At 42.5% G+C, this 21634-nt stretch overlaps 1 protein-coding gene across 2 annotated transcripts; it reads right to left on the reverse strand.

Annotated features, from left to right (window-relative positions):
* Nucleotides 1-6310: 6310 nt before the first annotated feature.
* Nucleotides 6311-20461, reverse strand: EXD2 (exonuclease 3'-5' domain containing 2). 2 transcript variants are annotated; one of them, XM_054972802.1, is made up of 9 exons: nucleotides 20220-20461; nucleotides 18197-18575; nucleotides 16948-17204; nucleotides 16356-16482; nucleotides 13179-13504; nucleotides 12161-12267; nucleotides 11309-11444; nucleotides 9185-9541; nucleotides 6311-8462 (listed from the first exon to the last, which is right to left on the reverse strand). In XM_054972802.1, exons 2-9 carry the CDS (start codon nucleotides 18527-18529, stop codon nucleotides 8246-8248), a joined length of 1860 nt encoding a protein of 619 aa, XP_054828777.1. In that variant the 5' UTR covers nucleotides 18530-18575; nucleotides 20220-20461; the 3' UTR covers nucleotides 6311-8245. The 2 variants fall into 2 exon arrangements, with proteins under 2 accessions (XP_054828777.1, XP_054828778.1); XM_054972803.1 differs by lacking the exon at nucleotides 20220-20461 and having other exon boundaries at nucleotides 18205-18273.
* Nucleotides 20462-21634: the final 1173 nt, after the last annotated feature.

The raw sequence follows: 21634 nt of genomic DNA on the forward strand, positions 1-21634 counted from the left end.
TATGCCTTAGACAATGGGTCAGTTCCCATACAGAATTTTCCAAGATGTTTCTGGGGTTCAGAGTAGCTGCTTCTGGCACAGAAGAAATAATAGGATAGAATTCCTTTTTTGAAGACAGTGTCCTCCATCTTTCCTTACTCAGCACAATGGAATATAAAAAAGCCACTACTTTCTTTTCAATAGAAACACAGAAAGGGGGGAAAGTTATCTAATCCCTAGGGAGTTGTATTGTTAAAAATAACAAAACTACCATACTTTACTACTGAAGTTAATGTGCACTTAGACTCAGGACCAGCCAAGACAGTGCAACCAACCCAAGAGAGTGCTTATAGCAACAATATTTTTAGGGATGCCAGTGAAAATATGCTACCTGAGAGGTTCACCCAAAATTTGCTGCAATGCTGCAGATGTGGTACAACTCTTGGGCGCCATCACATCACATAGCAGCAGCATCCGAGAGTTATGCATTCGGTGTCACACAGGATGCTGCAGCACACGGTTACCTCCTGCTGAGTCAGACCATGGGTCTATCAACAAGGACAGTATTGTCTGCTCTGACTGCCAGATGCTCTCCAGGGTCTTGATCGTGAGGCCTTCTGCACGCAAAGCAGATACTCTGCCTCTGAGCAATGTCTCTCCATTGCAAAGGATTCTGTAGCACAGAGCCTGCAGTGTAGCCACTTGGCATGACAATATACCCATGCCCTGCCCTCGGTGACCAGCTGTAGCTTTAAAATGTACAAGTGTGCTTAAATGGATGGACTATAGTTTATTTTGAGCTTTTAAAACACCCTAGGTTTTTTTTTAAAAAAATGGATGTGTGTTATTTCTAGTCTGTCTCTTACTTTTTTTTTAAGGATAACATTTCTTAGAACACCATTTTAAATGTATTGCCTAATATGCAATTTTAGCTGTAAGTCCAGTTCAATGGCTTTTGTTCTTTTTAATTCCACGTAATGGAAGATTAAGTTGTTACAAACAAGGCCTTGTATGGCAAGAGAGTTTTGGCTTTTTTGTTTTCTTTTGGAATGATTTTTTTTTAAAGTTTCATGGATTACTATATAAAGCAATAAATTACTTTCTGAATCATCGCCTCCCCCCACCCCCCACTTTAAACTCAAGCAATATGCTTTGAGTGAACAGTTTAAATCTTTGGAATGAAGCTGAGCATTGAAACACAGCGAGGGCGCATACTCCAGTCAATGTGACTAGTGGAAATGAGCAACTGCACAGGCCCTGATGCTGAAAGTTGTTTCTCTAAAATAAATCATCAGCCCTGGCTGCTCTCAAGAATAAAATCTATGCACATTAACAAAAACAAAGAATTGAGTTAGGTAAGTAGAGTACTGTCCAACCAAATTTTCCAAAGTAAGAGTCACCAGAAGAGATACAAGCCTATTGTTTATATACAAGATCAATTCATTCAGTTGATCTACAGAAACTGCATGTCAGAAGGACGAGGCAAATAAGAGAGAAGTGATGAAGAGGCAAAGCCTTAAAGCCAGAGCAGCAAATAAGCAACCAGTAAGTCTGAGAGGCAGAGCTTGGCTTGGGAGTGAGGAAAGGCCCCAGGTTTAACCCCTGATATTTGCAGCTGTTAAAAGGAACTGAGGTAGAAGGTGTTAGGAAAGACCCTTCTCTGCCAGAGTCTATATAAAAAGGTTCTTTACACCAAGACAGACAATTTTGTCTTCCTAGCCCAATATTGTCTACTCTGACTGGCCAAGGTTCCCCAGAGACTCTCTCTGAACAGCTTATTTCTGAGATCTTTTAAAACTAGAGATAACAGAGGGAGGAGTGTGGGGATCTACATGGATTCGGGACCTCGGCTTCCTATACTCGATGGGGCAGTGCTTACATTGGCCCCGAGAGTTAGGAGCCTGGGGGTGATCCTGGATGCCTCTACTTAGGATTGCACACAGCAAGTCACTATTTGTGGAGTTGAGAGCTCATTGCATCTCTGAATTCACTTTAAACAGCATGTGAAAGAGAAAGCTGAGGGCATTCTCTGACCAACATCAGTCACCCCTACTCCAGCCTGATCAGTACCTCCAGTGTGACTCATGTTGAAACTGGAGGCTGCTGAAGCTTTCAAGGGCAGCTACTATTAAGTCCTTCTTTCTTGAACCTGCATAGTCAAACCCTGTTACAGATGGGCAGACTGTATGGGACCAGGCTGTACCCCAGAACAGGATGAGAGATATCTGTGTGGGAAATTGGAGCATGAGTGAGGGTGAACAGGGACTTCAATCAGAGAAAAATCAATCATCAACAGGCAGTTTAGTGAATTATAAAGAACATGAGGCTTTGAGCACATGCAGAACACCCTCAGTATTGACTAATAGCAGCCAGTTTCCACACACTTGTGATGACTGGAAGCCAGTATGATGTAGTGGTTAGACTTTCAGACTATGACCAAGGTGACCCAGATTCAATCCCCACTCTGTCCTGAAGCTCTCTGGGTAACTCTGGGCCTGTCACTCTTGGACAGCCTAACTTACATCACAGATTAGTTGTGAAAATAAAAATGGGGGAAGGAGGATTAATAACCACCCTGAGGTGAACAGTGGAAAATAATAAACATATGGGCTTGTAGGCCAGATGTGAACCCCAACCCCAAAACTAACTTCTGATAAAAGGAATAAGCCATTAAATTAAGTCTTCTTTCAGGTCCAGATGAAGTGGTATAGAATCTGCGTGAAGCTACAACTTCATCTTTTCAAGCAAGAGAAGTGGCAGCACTCAGCCAAAGGCAAAGAATACCTCATCTCTATCCCCTTCCTAGCAAACTCCTTTTCTTTATAGTTGTTGTAAAATTCTGTCTTCTAGGGTACCATCTAGTGGCTCAGATATGTTACATTCCTTTCAATACAAGGATCAAGCAGAAGGAATTCTGTTCTGAAAAAAAAGGCAAAGTTAAGGATCATGTAATGACAAAAGAGGAATGCTACAAGAAAACTGACTGTCTTGAGACTGAATTTTAAGGTGGAGATTCTGTGTTTCTTATATTTCTGAAAGAATGTGGTTCACTTCTCCTTAAAGTACCAACAAAGTAAGGGCGAAAAGGTAGATACGGCAGCAATGAAAACAACAGCTTCAGAAAGATGCACCGTCTTGATGTTCCCCGTGAATTGCTAAAACAAAAATTAATCAGAAAGGGAGTATAGTCATTGACCAGGATCCACCCCCTGCCCATACAGAGGCATTTGTGTTATTCAACCTCTGTGCAAAGCCTTTAGGAGAATTCATTCATAGCTATGGAACTGAATGCCATCAATATGCAGATGACATCCAGTTCTATATCTCATTATCCAAATCATCTAGGAGTGCAGTAAAAGTACCGAGTCGTTGCTTGACAGCTGTTGTCAACTGGCTGAAAGCAAATACATTGAAATTGAACCCAGACAAGACAGAAATGATGCTGGTTAGAAAAGGAGAGCTATTGAAGGACACTGTGCTTCTGACTTTTGGTGGGTTCACTTGACCTTGGCTGACGTAGTTAAGAGCCTAGGGGTTTATACTAGACCCAGCACTGCTGCTGGAGAAGCAAGTAAATACAGTTGCAAAAAAAGCCTTCTCACAGACAAGCCTGGAAGATGGCCCCCTACCTTGATCTGGCTGATCTGGCTACCTTCTGTAGATACCACCATGCAGTTGGGCAAAAATCAACAGCTGCCTATGCACATGCTTTCTATGTGGTAGCCCCTACCTTATGGAATGGCTTGCCTGAGGTTGTCAGGAGAACTCCTGCTCTCCTGGCTTTCCACAAACTATGCAAAACTGAATTTTTCAGGAGGGCATTCTACCCAGATTACAGGTCTGTGTCATAAGAAACAGTTCAGAGATGCTTTGGTAAGGGGGACTAAATGCTAGGCTATTTGGTACTGTCTGCTGATGTACATATGTGCCTAACTAGGGAGTTTCCATGCTGCTAAACATGCTGTGGAAATTAGTATGATTTATTTCAGATAGGCATCTTCTCTATGCTCAGCTTTATGTTTGTTAAAAAAATTTCTGCTACCATTCCCTATCGTATCTGTTTCACAGAATGTCTTATCTATTGTTCATTATTGTACTTTGCTCAGTGAATGCCCTAGCTGTTGATTATACTGTATTTTCACTCTCAGTGTGTAATCTGTCTTGGATCTCAGTAAGAAAGTCTGATTATAAATAAACAAACAATTTCTGCTTTTGTGTGTGTGTGGGGGGGGTCTCATAATTCTCTCCCCTAACTGCAGCCTTCACTGCTCCCAGACAACTGTGGCCAGGGGGAATATTGATCTCTGCCTCCACCATGTGCAAACAGAGCTTATGCTTGCGAAAGTGAAAGTTTAAATCCAAATAAAGCAAGAAAAAAATCAGTTCAGCAATACAAAAATACTCTCTTCAACAACAATGGAATTTTAAAATATTAAAAAGCAAATAATATTGCAACATACTCATCCAATATTAATCTCAAAACCCAGGAAACAACATAATAGTTTTTTAAAAAGAATTAAATACCCTAAAATTTATCAATTTAGTTAAGCCTCACAATACCCCTTGGAAGCTGGCTATGTTGATGCATACAGTCATTCTTTTTCCTACTTAAAGGCTGCTTATTGCAATTACCTCCTTGTGGAGACCTAATCCAACACAATTAAGTGATTAATTCAGCTTCTGATTTGATAGTGAACTAGTTTGATTAGTTCCAAACACTTGCGCTGTTGAGAAATTACCAGATGATATGCTGAACCATTCACAAGACCAGAATCTTCATGTTGTTCACATGCAAGCTAATTGCAAGACGTCTTGTCAGTGTAGAGAAACAATTTAGGTAATTTTTGTAAGTATCTTGAGTGATTTTTGCCCCTTGATATGTTTTTGCACGAACTTTCCCATCTATCTCTTTACCCCGTTTAGGATTTCCTCAGACTTTTTCAGAGGGGCAGGAATTGGGTCTTTGTTAACTCAATGCAGCTGCATGACTACATCTTATCATGGATATAGCTAGAATTATAGGAGAACAGTTCCTAGATATGAAAAATATGCCTTTGCACACCGAAACAGGGCTAGCCTGGCCCCATAACTAGACAGACCACAAAGGGAGCCTAGAATGAAATGACCTTGGAGAGGGGCATGAAAAAATGGAGCAGCACAGTTGAATGGCCATGTGTAGATTAGAAAAGCCATCTAACTCATATCAATATATACAATGTATTAAGGCCCAGGTGAAAGAGGGTGTCTGAGAATGGTAGGAATGTTTAACTTCACAGAAGTCAGAAATAGAATCCAAGGATGTATGTATTAGTTGAGGGTCAGAAGATGTATGTATGAGAAATCTGTAATCACTAATTTTACATAGTCTTTCTTAAGATAAGAGGTAGCAAGAATGAAATAACTATTTCTATGTATTTTAAAAAAATGTTCCAAATATGGATTACCTTGTCTGGTGTTTAAAGTTATAAGATAGTAAGGTTAGCAAAGAATGTGCAAGCCCCTCAACCTTTGCCTTTACCTTTTAACTAGATGCCCAGGGCTTCTTAAATGCATGCCTATATCTAAATCAGGCATGACCAGAGTTATCCAGAACAATCTGCCCTAGTCATAATTAGTTTGCTGACTCACAACAGGATCTGTACCAGTGCTGCTTTTTTGCTGCCCGAACTGCCCCTCTGCTATGTCGCCTCCTGTGAGACATGGTGTACAAGGTTTCTTCCTGATAACAAAAAACAATAGCTAAGAGGTCCCTCTTCAGAACATTTCAGGTGCTTGGGGCCAGGAGGGGCATATCTGTTCCTTAGTAATAATATTTTTCCTGCCACAGCGGCCTTAATGGTATGTTGGAGGAGACTCAACCAGAATTCAGTGACCCAAGTCTTTTTAGAAAAAGCAGCAAAGCATTCAGTAAGTCTATTCAAATTTTAATTAAAAAATTAAAAGACATTTAAAATTAGTTCCCCCAATTAGTTTAGGGGAAATGCTGTGGCTCAGCAGTGGATGTGCACTGAGTGTGCACCGAGAAAAATTCTGTTTCGGTTCTGGGAATTCTGGAATAGTTCTGTTCTGTGCCTGCTTGGAACTGATCCATTTGTACGTGTTTTTTGTTTTCATGAAGTTTGGCACATTGGCTGCACATGTGCAGACGCATGCTGTTCTTTTCAATGGGGGTGGGGAAATGAGGTTCTGGGGCAGCAGTTTTTCCACACAATGGCACCAAAATCGCACAGAACACAGTCCTCCCTCTAAACCAAGTTTTAGAACACACAATAACAGGGTTATGTGTTTATAGATCCTGAGGAATGCTTGGGAAGGCACACGTCAAGGCAGCTGCACAATGCATACACATGCACATAATGTTCTTTTCAAGGATAGAAGTTGGGGAAATGAGGCTCTATTAGCGCTTAACCAAAAAACTCATCAATCCATTGAGTTTCTCCTCAAGCTCATGAAAAATCATACCAAATGGACAACAAAGAAGGTGAGTGTTCGTGGCTGGGTGCACACAATGGCAGGAAACTTGCTGACAAAGTGGCGCCAGTACAGTGTGCCAGCACAGCATGCAAGCAGAAGAGAGCTCCTCTGCCAACTGGCATAGCACAGTGAAATTTTTAAAAAAAACATTCCCGCTTTAGTGACAAAACCAATAAATTATTACCTTTGAGGCTGGCTGTTATGCCATGTTTCCATGTTTCCCTGTGCATTGTAGTTTTGTTTCCATGATGAAGGGAGGGTGTATCCTTCTAATCTGCTCTGCAGCAGACTGGGACTGACTCCCTATTTAAACCCACCAGCCACTGGCCTGTTCTTTCACTGTGCATAAAAAAAGCATAGAAAGGGATAGATGTTGGTTCTTCCTTCATGGGCAGGGAAGTAAAGGGAGGATTGCCCTCTTTTTTCTTATTAAAAATGGGACTGGACAGGTTGCTGGCTGCCAGGCTTTCTTTCCAACTAAAACTATTAACCCGCAGTAGAATGAAAAGGAAAAAGAAGCAATGCGGGAACAGCTCAAGCAGAGAGTCCTGTCGCTGTGCCAGAAAATAAAAAAATCTGACTAGACTGGTCTACATGGAATACTAATCTGGAAAGACTTGGGGATGCATGCATGTGTGAGTGTACAATGCACACATCTGCTACCTCCCCATAATTTAATGCTGTATTAAGTTTTAATTTTAAGAAGCCCCAAAAGCCAGGCGGCTTTCTCTGGACAAGATTGAATTCCTCCTGGTGTACCTCAGCCCACTATCTTTGGAGGACTTCTTTAGTCATAGTGGTGGCCCTGGCATTACGGCACCTAGGTGAAGGACAGCAGCAGCAGCAGGCCACTGAATGGGCATGAACCAGCTCCTAGTGCCTGGGACCTCTTCCGTGCAGCTCCCCCTTAATAATTGCTTTTTCTTTCCAATTTTCACCCTAATCTGCATAATCTGCATAACATCTGCAGCTAGGAGCTTGGAGGCTGAAGGAGATCCATCCCTCCTCAAACCCACATATGCATGCCACATATGTATTGCTGGCCTTTCCTTGCATTTCTGTAAAAACTCACAGAAAGGGATGACGATTGCAACACTGGAGCTGATGGCACTGTACTGTCTGTTGCTCCCCTCCCTGGCGCAAAGCAAACTTTTTGCAATTTGATCCCTATCAGCCACTCAATGTCAATGGCACATCCCTTTCCCGCCAACAGAGTTAATGCTAAGGGCTCAGTCTCTTCCCTTTGGATCCAATTGATTGCATCATTGATGAGTGCAGATAGACTTGCTGTCAAGGAGAACAAGAAGCTGCCAGATGGCCTCGCACTGCCTTGTCCGCCTGCACAACCTGTGCATGGTAAGAACGGAAACAAAACACACAAACTTTTCAGTGGGGGCGGGAGACCTTACAGCCTTATTTCCCAAATTTGTTCTGTCATTCCAGGAGTTGCTTTAATGTGCTGAACCAGTAATTTTTGTGTGTATTTTCAGCTCGTTTTTTCATTATGCACACCCCTAGTAGATAAGGTCCCAGGTTCAGTTCCCGCATCTCCAGTTAAAGAATCAGGCAGCTGGTGATATGGAAGGCTTTTGTTTGAGACCCATGAGAGCTGCTGCCAGTCAGAGTAGACAGTACTGACCTTGACAGAACAATGGTCTGACTCAGCAGAAGGAAGCTAGCCAAATGTAGCACATCCAGTATGGGAGACCAAAGGGAAACAGGAGACGTTAGTTACGTTTTCTCAATTCATCAATCATGTCAGTCTACGAATATTTTCTGGAAGCTCCAACTTTCAAGACAATTCAACTTGGAGATCCTTGCCATACTTTCGGATCAATTTCTCATGATTGTGATCAACAGACCACTGCTTTGGGAGATGCTTGGGCTGCATAGTGTCCAAGAAGTGCTGGCGCCAGCGTCTCTCCAGCTGCATGAGGGAGTGCAGTCCCTCTTTGGCAAAGCACTGTACCACTTTCAGACCATGTGGCATGTAGCTCTCATTACAAATCCTAGGGGGGGAAAAGCCTAGTTTCAGAAAAGCATAAAACATCATAGAACACCCAAGCAACCGATAGGTCCATTACACTTCTGCTTCTTTAAAGATACTAATAAAATTATTCTGAAGTCATGTCTGTTCTACAAACTGACACTAGTAAGCAAGGTGAAACTCTGTAGGTTCTCTAGAAGAATTCTGATCATCCACAGAGAAAGCTAAACAACTAGTAGTGCAATCCTAAGCAGAGTTAAAAACCTTTTAAGCCCTTTGAAATCAATGGACTTAGAAGTGCGCAACACTGCTTAGGACTGGACAGTAAATCAACTTTAAACCAGATGAATTGTGGCATTTGCTTGTAGCCCAGGTTCAAGAGTAAAAATTATGTTCTGTGACAAAAGGAAGGTGGAAAGAGCAACCCTATATACAATGCAACTTGAAATCACTTTCTCTCCCCCTTTGTAGTATGAACGTATTTCTTTCAAACTCTCTCTGGTGGGATGTCTCTTGAGATCAGAGTCTGCTGCTAGCGGCAACCTTCCAAGCCAGGCTCTGCCCAGAAGACAGAAGTGGGCTTGACCAAAACCAGGGTGGGGGCAAATGAGCACGCCTTGAGGTTAATTGGATTGTAATAGGAAGGCAGTAAGGCTTGACATGTTGATATGAATTTAATTTAATTTTACCTTGACGCATAGCTGACTGTAATCTACAGTCTAAGTCAGTAGACGCTAAATGTACCTGATTTCCAATCCAGCTGCTGCTTGCAGTATCTCTTGGGAAACTGTCACAGAGTGAAAGAAGTCCTTGACCACCTGTAACAGTTCCTCTTTCCTGGCATCAGGCAGGCTGTCTGCATTCAGAAGAGCCCTAGCACCTGAACGGACTTGCCTGCGGATCGGATCTTCAAGCAGGCGAACGCCCTCCTCACAGCCAATGGGAGCACCAAACTCCTCAGCCAACTGCTGTTTCAGATGGTTGTCATAATAATTGGAAATAGCGTGACAGGCAGTGCAGAGGAGGAGCACGTCATGAGAGTTATGGTCCTTCATCTGGATGGGAAAGTGTCTCCGGTATTCATGAGGCACTATGTTCTTTCTGTTGAAGAAACAGACCAATGGTTTTGAACAGCCAGCTGAAAGCCACATTGATCCTGTAGCACTGGAGGGGGTGTGATGTTGACTGACCATGGGGGGAGCGGGGAAGGGCCAAGCCTGCTACTCTACCTTCTCATAGCAACTTGATCTGTGGAAATTAGCTGATATTGCTTTTCATGATATGGAGATATATGTATGATTACCTGCAAATTGCTGCAAATCAAACCACTGTTAAAAGGGATATGCAGATTCAATTCCACTCACTGAAACTTGACATTTATAGCCTGAACCCAACTTATGTAACCACATTTTTATGTCACAATAGCATTTACCAATTTTTTTTTTACAGGAAAATTTTACATCAGGAAATCAGACAGCATCTTTCCTCCATTTTTCACGTACCTGGTTTAATGAGAGGTGGTACAGTACAAAGATAAGAATGCATGATGTAAGCCAGAAGGCCTACAGTTCAAATTCTACTTAATCCATAAATGCACTGGGTGGCTTTAGGAAAGTCACTGTCTTTTATGTCTCAAGCCCCACCTGCGATAGGGGCTAACATGGACAACCTAGGGATGCATGGCGATTCCTTTACATTTGCCAGAGCAACTATGGCTGCACTTATTGGAAATGACACGTTCATTGCACTGCAACAATCATTTGCAACAGGACTAGTTTGTGCACCCAGGAAAATTCCACTGAGAATTATTAATTTAATTTAATTTAATTTATTATATTTATATTCCGCCCTCCCCGCTTTCGCAGGCTCAGGGCATATTACTATGCAATGTGCCAATAGTGAAATTCATATGGATGTAGTTCATATCAAGGATCATAGCAAATGTGGGCTTGAAGTGATGTGTAAAAAAACCCAAATTTGGTGAGCATCTTATCGATGACTTCCCACAAGCTGGGAGTCACCACAGTAGAAAATAAAAGGTTGCCACCAATGTGTTTGCCCATATCAACTACTTAGAACTACTTCAGTTTTGAAAAGGAGACAAAGAGTCAAGTGCCCCTGTAACTCCCTCTGGAGACTTACCTAAATCAGGTTTAGCTTTTAGTGGCTGGAAATAAAAATGTGTTGCATTAAGGACCACTGGCCACTGGCCATGTGACCATTTTTAAGAGGTGCCGGAACTCCGTTCCACAGCATTCCCACTGAAAAAAAGCCCTGGTAATGACTTATATTGCATAATCCGCCTTGAGTCTTAGTGAGAAAAGTGGACTATAAAAACAAATTTAAAATAAAATAAAAAACATATTAAATGGATCCAGCGGTGCTTATTAAATAAATAAATGGACACCAACATAAGCTATGGACTAGTTCAATCTCTAATGCAGGGTTCCCCAATGTGGTGCCTCTGGGCACCATGGGGTTCACCAGTACTTCTCTGAGTGCCTGCTAATCTTTTCAGAAAGGCCATTGTTAGGCAAGGCCTGTTATTGACTTTCCTTATTCAAATGAGTTTTTCACTAGAAGATGAGGAGGAGTGATAAGCAACTGGGATTTCCTTAGTGTGTGGTTCCATTCCCTCTTCAGGACTTCCTTCTTCCTGGGAGGTGAGAGGTATTGTTTGGTTCCACCTCCTGAGGCAGCCATTTTGGGTTCGGCTCCACTTCCTGTGGAAGCCATTTTGGGGTGGTGCTCACCACCCCCTCTCAAAATTCCAAAGGAGACCGCAACCTCAAAAAGGTTGGCAGCACATACTCTAGTGCTTTGCTGTGTAGGATAAATACACATTTATGGATGTACTGGAAAACTCACCGAATATAAGACTCTGTCTTGCCACAAACAACACACATGTTCTCTTTGACTGTTAAATAATAATCCACCTGAGATTCAGGACGCCCAGAAGGTTCAAACAGTAGCTTCACAATAAATGGGTCAGTACCCACTAACTCTAGGACCACCAAAGAAAGAGAGAGCAAGATTATTCATGTCTGAACGGTAAGTGTGGAATGAAATTAAATAATGAATTACACAAAATAATAAGTGCATAAAATTAAAAACTGAGCAACATGGGGGGGCGGTCAAACCACTGGTCTATCAAAGTCAGTACTGTCTACTCTGACTGGCAAGGGCACTCAGCTGGATGTTTTTCTCATCAACTACTATCTGATCCTTTTTATCTGGACGTGCCAGGGACTGACCTTAGCACTTTCTGCTTGTATAGCAGATGCTCTACACTTAGGAACAGCACCCCATCCCCAAAGTGTATAATTCCAGCTTGGTTGCCATAGCTTACCACTCAGCTCACAACCAGGCTTAGACAAAGGGATCCCCATCTCAAGAGGAAAAAGTAGAAATTCATAAAATATCAAGCTGCTTTAAGGGCGTTATTAAGTGAAAAAGGGTACAGTGAAGCATATTCAATAGGTTGCTCAGTGGAGGTTGAATGGAGCGGATGGGCACACTGGCTTGCAGACATGGTGCAAATACTACATCAAGGTTGCCATGCTGATCTGCATTAAATGGCACCGCCTGTTTTCATAAGCAATGTTTCCAATTTACCATAATCTTGGCCAAAATATAAACAAGAATTGCTTTACAATCTTAGCGCTCCTCACACCCTGTCCAGCAGTTCTTGTAGAATAGTAAAAGAACAGGTTCACATACCTGCTATGCCCTTGTCAAGATACCACTGGGCTTTCTTACGATCACAAGTGCATAAAGGTTGCCCATCTGGCGCATATAAGAAGCAATTGTCATATAGAGGAGATTTCCTGTGAAAACAAAGTCATCACAAACATAAGCTTTTATTAGCCATACCCAGTATACAGTGCTATTTGATTTTATGGCATACCAATCCACCTATGATATATAATGAAATAATTTTAGCACCTAAATCCTTTAAGTTGTGCTTCCAAGGTATTCAGAAGCTCAATGTGCCATCAGGTAGTCCACAACCTTCCTTATGTAAATGAAGCTGGGGAAGGAATTATCCTTGACTTCATGCAGAGTTCTAGAGGTAATCTGAGCTTCTTCAAAGGTCAATGTAACATCAGATACCCCTCCTTTGAGTCACTATAGGAATCACAAATTCTGACAGGTTACCAAGACTATCTGAAAGTTATGACCCTCCAAGGATACAGAATGACAACTCTCGTCATTCAGAATAAGAGACTGCAAGGTAACATTCCACCAGGCAGCTACCAGAAGACGTGAAAGTACTCCCTTGGACTGGCTGGGACAAACTTCACTTGGATTCTCCTATTCTACTTAATCATTTAATGTCCCTGCATTTGCTTATTTTTCTCTCCCCACTCTTCATTTTGTGTTCATTAAAATGTAGGCCATTCGGGTGGATTTAATTGTTTGTACAGTGCTTAGTTAAATCTTAAATTAATGACTACAGTAACAGACTGAGTGACTGAAGCACATGATGGGTTCATGAGACTATGAATGTATGCTAGGTCAACTAAGGTGGAGTAAAGCTGGAAATCTGACCTCTGTAGCAGGTTGCATCTGTTCCCCACAAGATGATAACAAGTACTTTTTGGCCAAGGGAAGCACTCTACAAGAGTTAGATTTGCATCTCCAATGAGGATATCCAGAGCTGACAACTGAAGCCATACCAAAAGAAAATCTTTCAGACCTTCCTACTGAAGAGCTCCATAAGGAGATATATAATTACCTAGCAGAATATCCTACTCCCAGGGGCTTCCGCTTGTGTTTCCAAGGGTCCTTCACTTGCTGCTTCACTGGGGATTGCTCATTAGAAAGTGACTTCTGATTCTTTGTTTTTTGCTGCAAGTCTGCTTCTGTGTTGTTATCATCACCAAGGCAACTACTGTTTCTTCCTTTGAATGGTACATCCACTAAGCCCTGACACTTTCTCAGGCACTTTTCCCAAACAGGAAGAACATGCTCTCTTCTTTCTGCACAAAGGACGAAGGGCAGTTTCAGTAGATGGATGAACAGAGCTACTGATACCTGGGCATCCTTGGCAGCATAAGCAATCTGAGAAGAAAAGGAGAAGCCTTTGGCATTACATTACACAGCGGCAGTTCTCATATGTGCAAGGATCCCTGATGAACATTCCCAAATATGAAAAAGAACAGATCACAATGAATGAGACTGTCATCACTAATCTACTTAAGGCAGTACCTACATCAAGTTCTATGAAATTGTAAGGCTGCACAACAACTTTGTTCAGTAGAGCAATTCTTTTGATTGGTGCCCCCACAATAGTTAACAATAAATAAGCCAATGGATCTGATAGCCTTTTCTGTTGCTGTCCCACCTGATGGAACAGGCTTCTTTGAAAAGTTAAAGGAATGCTCTCTGTGTTGACTTTTAGAAAAGCGTGTGAAACAGTCTGTCAGTCCCTGGCAGTTAGATCCCCAAGTTCTCCACAGTTAACACACAGGTGTTCCAGTTGAAGTAACTTTATTAGAGATCCATTCAGTACAAGGTGCTCAGAAAGTGGAATTGGCAAAAGTGTCGTATGTGGGGCTAGTAATGTTAGTCATAGGGAATATTCCCACCTTTGGGAAAGAGGACCGTTAAGGGGGTGGGGGGGTTGGAGTGAGACATTGTTTTAGAGTAGACAGTGAGAAAGATGAACTTATCTTTGGTTCTCAGGGATACATTTCAAGCCAGTTTCAGCTGGCAGTCAAGGACACTGGCTCAGTGGAGCGAGAAAGAGAAAGTAAACATTTGCGAAATAACCTACTGGCATTGCAGCAATAAAGAACTTCCCATATTCTCAGAGACCAGAGAGAGAGCCAATATACATTCATGGCAGATATGCAGGAGGCATATATGACACAGTCTTTTGAGGGAACTCAGACCGCAAGTGCCAGTTTTTAGTGGCGGTTGCCATTTTATGAGCTTGAATGTTTTTCTGTGATGTTTTGTTTGCTTCTTTTTTGAGAGATTGCTGATTGTATAGATACACATTTTAGCTTTTATTGTAAGAAGGTACTAGAGAGCTGGCAAAACATTCTCAAATACATACATAAAAATAAATGGTTAAGGACAAAGGGATTTCCAGGACCTGACCCCATTAGTATCCCGTTACACCAATTTTTTACATCTATGGTTTCATCCCAAGCCTTGAACCCCCACCTCCTGGCTCAGCCCCCAGGGCCTCCACACACAGTGTTATATAAAAAAGAGAGGGAGTCTGCATGCACATCATTCTTCTGCCTCCTCTTTTTGCCACCTCTCCTCCTACTAAGCCTGGAGCAGGTAGCCAGGGATATCCTCGCAAACCCCTACTACACCCATTCCTCATCTTCACAAAGATGCTTCTTCTTATGAGAGGGTGGAAGCCACTTAACCTATTGGTCACTGTTAGGCAGCTGTTGTGGTAGTAGCTCTTTCAAGGGACGCCTTGCCTCAGCAGCTGCCCAAGCAGGTTTCCCCAGTCAGAGTTGGGGCTAAGCCCACCTCCTGCCATTCCGGTACCATGCAGTTCCTTCTTGCAAAGAAAATCCTTAACAAGTGCTGTCCAGGGTCTGAGCCCCAGCCCCCAGACTTGACAAGAGGGAACAGCAGGGGACAAAAGGGTGGCAGCAACCCCACCCCCCAAGCCGGCAACCAGGGCCAGAACCTACCTACTCCAGGGGGAAGGGGTAAAAGGCTAGAACTTCAGAGGGGTGGAGGGGGCAAGGAGAGACCAGCCAGTCCCACCTTCCAGGGGGAAGAAAGGGGGCTAAGCAGGCCAGAGGGAAAGGGCCACAGCAGGGGGAATGTGGGACAAGCAGCAGCAACCCAAGCAGAGCCCTTACCTGGCAGGGAGAGGAAGCAGCCTCTACAGCCCAGAGCCACACCATGGCTAGAAGACAGCAGCCTGGCTCAGGAGTTGCTAGAAGCCAAGCCTCTCCAGGGGGGGCTGCCACAGGCATTCTGGGGGAGGAGATGGGTAGCCCCGCCCAGCATTGCTGAGCTGGCAGCGCAGAAGCTGGCTAAGGCAGCACCTCATGGGCAAGGCCAGGCAAGCCCAATAGCACGGAGGCTGACTGGGGCAGCTCCTCGTGAGCAAGGCCAAGGAGCCCTCAGCTGGGGATGACTCGCACTCAACCCCACCCTACCAGCAAAGCAAAGGAGCCCAGGAGGGATTAGTGGTTGGAGGGAAACACCTGGAGGGATGCACAGCTGGGCCCGGTCAGGAGAAGGAACAAGCCTGGAAGGAGGGCGGGGCAGAGAGAGGAAACCCTATAAAGGGTGGCTGGGAAGAGCTCTGGGGTGGTGGGTGTGAGTGAGAAGTGATGATGTGGAATGAGAGCAGTAGGATGCAAGGGTGGAGGCTTGGAGGAAAGTTCTGGAAGGAGGAGATGAAGGAGGATGCAGAGGGTAAGCAGGCCAGGTTGAGCAGGCCAGCGAGTGGACTGAGAGGGAGTCTGGGTGAGGTATACTGCCCCTCCTTCCACAGAGCAGGGTCCTGCAGAGTCCCTGGCCCCCCTGTGATGTCAGGAGCAGACCGCCCAGTGTCACGCCCACTGGCAGCCGCGGCAAGCCCTGACAAGTGCTTCAGTCAGTTCATACTCAAAGGTTTGGAAATCCAAACCCTTGCTCTCCTTTTGCCCACAGGGAAGACTTGAACCACAAGGAAATTGAACAGTCAATAAGAATGAGCTGGAAATTACTCAAGAAAATTATCCCATTGCTTCAAGCCTTGCCAATTTTAGAAACCAGGATAAAACCCTCTTTTCACCCAGGCTTTTAACTGATGCGTCTTACCAGGAGTGATGAGATGTTACTGTTGTGTTTCTCAATGTATGTTTTTATTTTGTGAGCAACCCCATTAGGCTGGAAGAGTTGAAAAGATGGGAGATAATAAATATTCACAGTGCAAAACCCAAACCTGTTCTTTCGTCAGTTGCTCGCTCTCCCAGTTGCTGCACCGCAGATGAAGCGATTTGTCAAGTGAGTAGTTCAAGAACTGTTCTGCTAGAGATTTGAGGCTGAGTCCACTTGGTGGGAGGGACTTACTTCAGATTTTGTAAATGGAAAGAAAAGGGAGTTATTCTCATTCACACTAACTATTTTCATACAAAATAGTTTCCAAAGGGAATTGTTTCAGTGACCGCTATAAGAAAACACCATCTATGTATAGTACTTCCTTGGCAAACCGCTTGTTGGATAGCTTGAGAATCTAAGATCTAAAAATGTTCAATGTTACTCACTCCTTCCTTAAACAGCTTTACATGTGCAATCATTCGATTAAAAACAGGGAAGACTGCACCTGTAAGAGTTATAAATCTAATACAAATAAACATTAACTAAAATAAGCAACAGTAACCAGCAGCCAATAACCCCCACTCTCTCTAAGGAACACAACATCATACCGACATCTTTCTCTGACAATCAATTTATCTTTTGAATGTTCAGAAGCATAATTATAGCCCATCCTCTGCCCCTGCCCCAGTAAACAATGTTCTTGCTCTTATACAAACCTTTGTCTCATGGCCAGATATCGGAGGTCAATACTCCCCTTGACTACTACCCCATAGTCATGAAGCAACTTGCAAGCATCTTCCCAACACCCTACCCCAACTTTCAGGATGTCACCATTTGCTAGGATGTCCTGCAATGTCTTTGGAAGAGTCTGTTCTCCACTGGTTAGCCTGGATAAGCGAAGGAGGACACAAAGACCACTGGGGGCTGCCATTTGCAGGAGAGAGATAGGCTTGGCCTTCCCTTTGATAGAGACCTGGCAAAAAGTGGGGGGGGGGGGGAAGCAAAAGCAAAAGAGAGAGCACAAGTTTTTTCTTGCTGAACTCCATGCCACAACAGAATAGAAGACAATAGTTGTGGAAAGAAAAGTCATGGGGCTGACTAGATTGAATCTATTGGGGAAATCATGAATTTTCAGTAAAGATTACTGTTCTCTAGCCTAAAATTAAATGTCACACTGAACTTAATTTGTAAACTGAGATACACTGGGCATCTAAACGATATAAGAAGCTCTACTTTAGAACCTAATCTTTGCCTCTGATCCTAGAATATATGTTGCGGCTATATTCCTTGCACCATATCAAAGATGCCCTCATCTACAGAAAGACTACACATAAAAATATCATATATTGGCAAAGAATCTCAGGTATTCCCATTTCAGGTCTCCATGCTTGTTTGGAAAAAAATATTGCCAATAGTGTTGGCAAAATCTGGCCTACACTAAGTTCTTCTGCCAGCAATTGTTTTTCTGGTAAAGAACACGTAGTGACATAAAACTTTATGGAATAAACTTTTAGGTTGGAGCAACCTTCTTGATAGGATATATTTTCACCACATAAACACCTATGGTGAAATTTTTTCTACCGTTTTATTTTATATGAGCTTGTAATTATCTTTTTAGCTACAGATTTCACCTGTTATTAATATATGGCCTTTTAAAGGGTTTAAAGTTTTTTTTTCAATAGAAAGTTTTCTAGGAAAAAGCATGAAAAGGCTCTTGAGAAATTGGTATTATGTTTTATATAGTTGATAACTATTTTATTTTGTAAAGTTCATACATTATTTTAATTTGTAAATTATTCATTCATTGTTTGCTTTACTATTAGATGAGTTGATTGTAGGTTGTTTCTCCCTTCCTTTTTATTTATAAAGAATTATGGGATAAAATTCTGGGTGGAGATAACCTTCTTGATAAGTAAATTATACTTCATTCCATTAGAATAAATTTGTCTATGTTTTAAGACTTACCCACTCACAGTCAATTCCAAGGACTGGACAATGTTCCAACTCCTTTCTTAGTAAGGATTCCAGTCGACTCCATTCACCTGCATCAGAAACAATCACTATTTCTCCCCCAAGAATCTTTTCCACCCAGGGGACTGTGGGAGAGGAGATGAGAGGAAGAAACTTTTCTTCTGTGAGATCCTCCTTTTCTTGTTCTTTGACAACCCCTCCTTGGTTAAGTGGAATGCAGGCTTTGTCTTTCCGATGACTACGGCAAACTTTCCAGAAAACTAGACTTCCTGCTCCAATACCCAATACAGTGGCCGCAATGACAGCAACTGTCGTTTGTCTAGACATTGTTCATCTCACTCACAGCTTCACCTGCTCAAAAATGTTTTATAACCTGAAAAGAATATGAGGAAGAGGGAGATATGGAGGAGAAATCTTAAATTATTCTATTTTTTCAGACATGCAACTGAGACATGCAAGAGCTGACAAACTTTGGTTGTAAAGATAAAATACAGTACATGACGACATACTCAGATCACAAATCTACCGTGACATGCTACTGCTTTATGAGTTGACACATACTGATTTGCATCTACTAGCCGGAGTTCAAACTGATTTAAAAATTGAGACATTTATTTATTTATAATATCTCTTTCCTGCCTTATCTCCACGGACTCAAGGCAACTAAAGTTGTGAGGACAAAAATTATAATAGTTCAATTAACAAAATTAAAGCACAAATTAAAATATACAGATTACATATTTAAAAGCACTCAAGAATTAAAGCACACAGGGTCAACAAAAACTTGCTTAACAGCCCCCATTTTAGAGACGTTAATTCAGAAGTAGGTCCCATTGAACTCAATGGAACTTAGTGTAAGTACGAATCTAACTGCATCCTTCCGACAAAGTCCATGCATACTTACACTCTAGTAAATCCACATTATATTCAACAGATTATTCCCCAAAACCTGTGTATAGAATAGCAGCTAAAGATCGGGAATAAATCCAACAGCAATCAGTAAGGCAGATAGTCATAAGGACAACATGATCAGGGTATGTATAGTTAACATATTACTCTGAAGGATAACATCCATCCCTCTTTCTAGGGTTGCCAACCTCTAGGTGGGGCTTGGAGATCCCCCATAATTACAACTGATTTCTAGACTACAGAGATCCCCTGAACAAAATGGCTGCTTTGGAGGGTGGACTTTATGACATTGTATCCCACTGAGCTCCACCCCCAAATCTCCCAGAATTTCCCATTCCAGAAACTGAATTACTTTGGGCCAATCACATACACTCATTCTAATATACCTTACAATATTGTTGGGAGAATAAAATGGAGGAGATAAGAATGCTGCAAACTTCTTTGGGTCTCCACTGAAGAGAAAAGCAGGATATAAATGAAGTAAATAAATAATATAGCTGAAGGGGGGCAGTTAAAAGGTAGGTTGGTGGGAAAGGAAAGCAGGAAAAGGGAAGATGCTATGGGGGTTTTCAGGGAAGGGGAAAAGCAAATAGTGGCTAAGGTAGAAATGAGATCCCCCCCCCCACACACACACAAATCTCTGCGGGTCCCCTACTTGTCATTATACTCTTGACACATTTTCCTTGCAACCCAAGCACAGGTAAAAAGTACAACACAGCACAGCATCTGACTAGAACAGCTTCAGCCCAGTATCTCAAAGCTGAAATTGAGAACGTGAGGGAAGAAACTTGGTAAAGAAACTACGTAAGGGATGCAGCGGAGCAAGGGAAAATCCCAAATATTTATTTGACAGGAGAAGATATTCTTCGTTTCCAGAAAGACTCAAAGACTCAGCTTCCACTACATTCCCTTTTACGGAGTACCGCGATTCCAGTGAGAAAACTACACATTTATACGAAGCCCATCCATTTTGCAGTTACAAATTTTACATTAGCAGTTGAGTCTTACAACTGGAAATGAAATCAAGGAACTGCAAGAAAATCCAGAGTTGTTGTAACAAACTCAACCACACCAGCATCTGTTTTCAGCGAAACACTCCTCGACTCACCTCTATCATCCTCACGAGGGTCTCCGTGTTTGTCAATATACAATGCGTTCATGGGTATAGTTGCCGCTTTTGTTTCATAAGGAAGGAACCTCTTCCTTGATGTCCGTGCTCATGTCGGAGCTTGTTAGGCAACGAGCACTTCCGAGCTCTTCATCTTGCGGAAGGATGAGCGTCCCGGCAAAACTCAAACGCTTCCGCAATTCTGGGTTCCACCATGTTGTACGGAAGAGATGCTTTGTCTTTTGTGTGTTTGGGCTTTCTTTACGTTGATTAGAAAAATGGCGCCGAGAGTGGGGTTGGCTTGTTTTTAAATTAATGCGTAGCGCATTACTCGGGTCGTTGTCGGCTTTGCGACATGGATTGCAGCGGTTGAAACGTTTTGAATTCCTACGAAAAGGATTCCAAAACAACCACAGTCTTTTACCTTTTTAGTAGGATCAGCCACAATTTTACAGAATGACGAGCTTTCGAGTTTCCCAGAAGCGTTTGTGAGATTGGAAGCTCATCAAAGACGGTAATGGAAGAAAAACATGTTTCAAGACATGGTGGAGAAGCTCGTAACATGTGGTTTTTGCAGTATTCAAAGGAAACAGACAAGCGTGCTGAAAATTTAGGCTGCAAGCCTAAAGGGAGTAAGCCTCTTCAAATAACATGGGGCTTATTCTGCACAGACCTACCTAGGATTAGTGAGCATTGGATGCAGAATAGGCTGCTAATTGCACCAAAGCCTACTAGCCATAAAAAATTGTCATTTTCCTTTGAAAATATAAAAGCTACCAGTAGTTGGATATCTCCCAGTCAGAACATGGATTCTTTGTAAAAGAGTAGTAGAAAAAGATGGTAGTCCTTACGTTAGCGCTGATGGAGATTAATTTTGCAGGCTGTAATCCTAAAAACACATTCCTGGGAGTATGCTCCATTTAACAAAATGTGACTTACTTCTGCATAGACCTGCTAAGAATTGCTTCCACATTGTGGTGTTTCCCAACAAGTATTACATGGACCTCTGGGGTTCCTCAGAATGTCAGGGGTTGTGCAAGAAATTGTGGAATAAAGAATTTAAAAAATTGAAATCCCATGAAAAAACCCCTCATGAGGGCTGAAACTATGTATTTTTACTTGGAAATAAGTCCCACTTCATTTTAAACATCCCTCTTAATCTCATGCCATTTTCAAGTTATTGTCCAGGTAGGCCTTACCCCTTTCATACTTGGATATTATCCCACTAGCAATAAACAGACAGGAAGACAATGAGTTGTTGGGTCCCTTCCTACCACGCTTGCTAGTCCTCTAGTGCCATGACTGAAGGTGTAACAGTTTCTCCAGTGTAACATTACACTGTGTATAATATCAGCACTGACACAAGCCTGTAGTCAGAATCTGCTGATGCAAGGGGAACTAGTGAATATCCTGCA

This window comes from Eublepharis macularius, chromosome 2 (assembly GCF_028583425.1).
Source record: "Eublepharis macularius isolate TG4126 chromosome 2, MPM_Emac_v1.0, whole genome shotgun sequence".
NCBI classification, from domain to species: domain Eukaryota; kingdom Metazoa; phylum Chordata; class Lepidosauria; order Squamata; family Eublepharidae; genus Eublepharis; species Eublepharis macularius.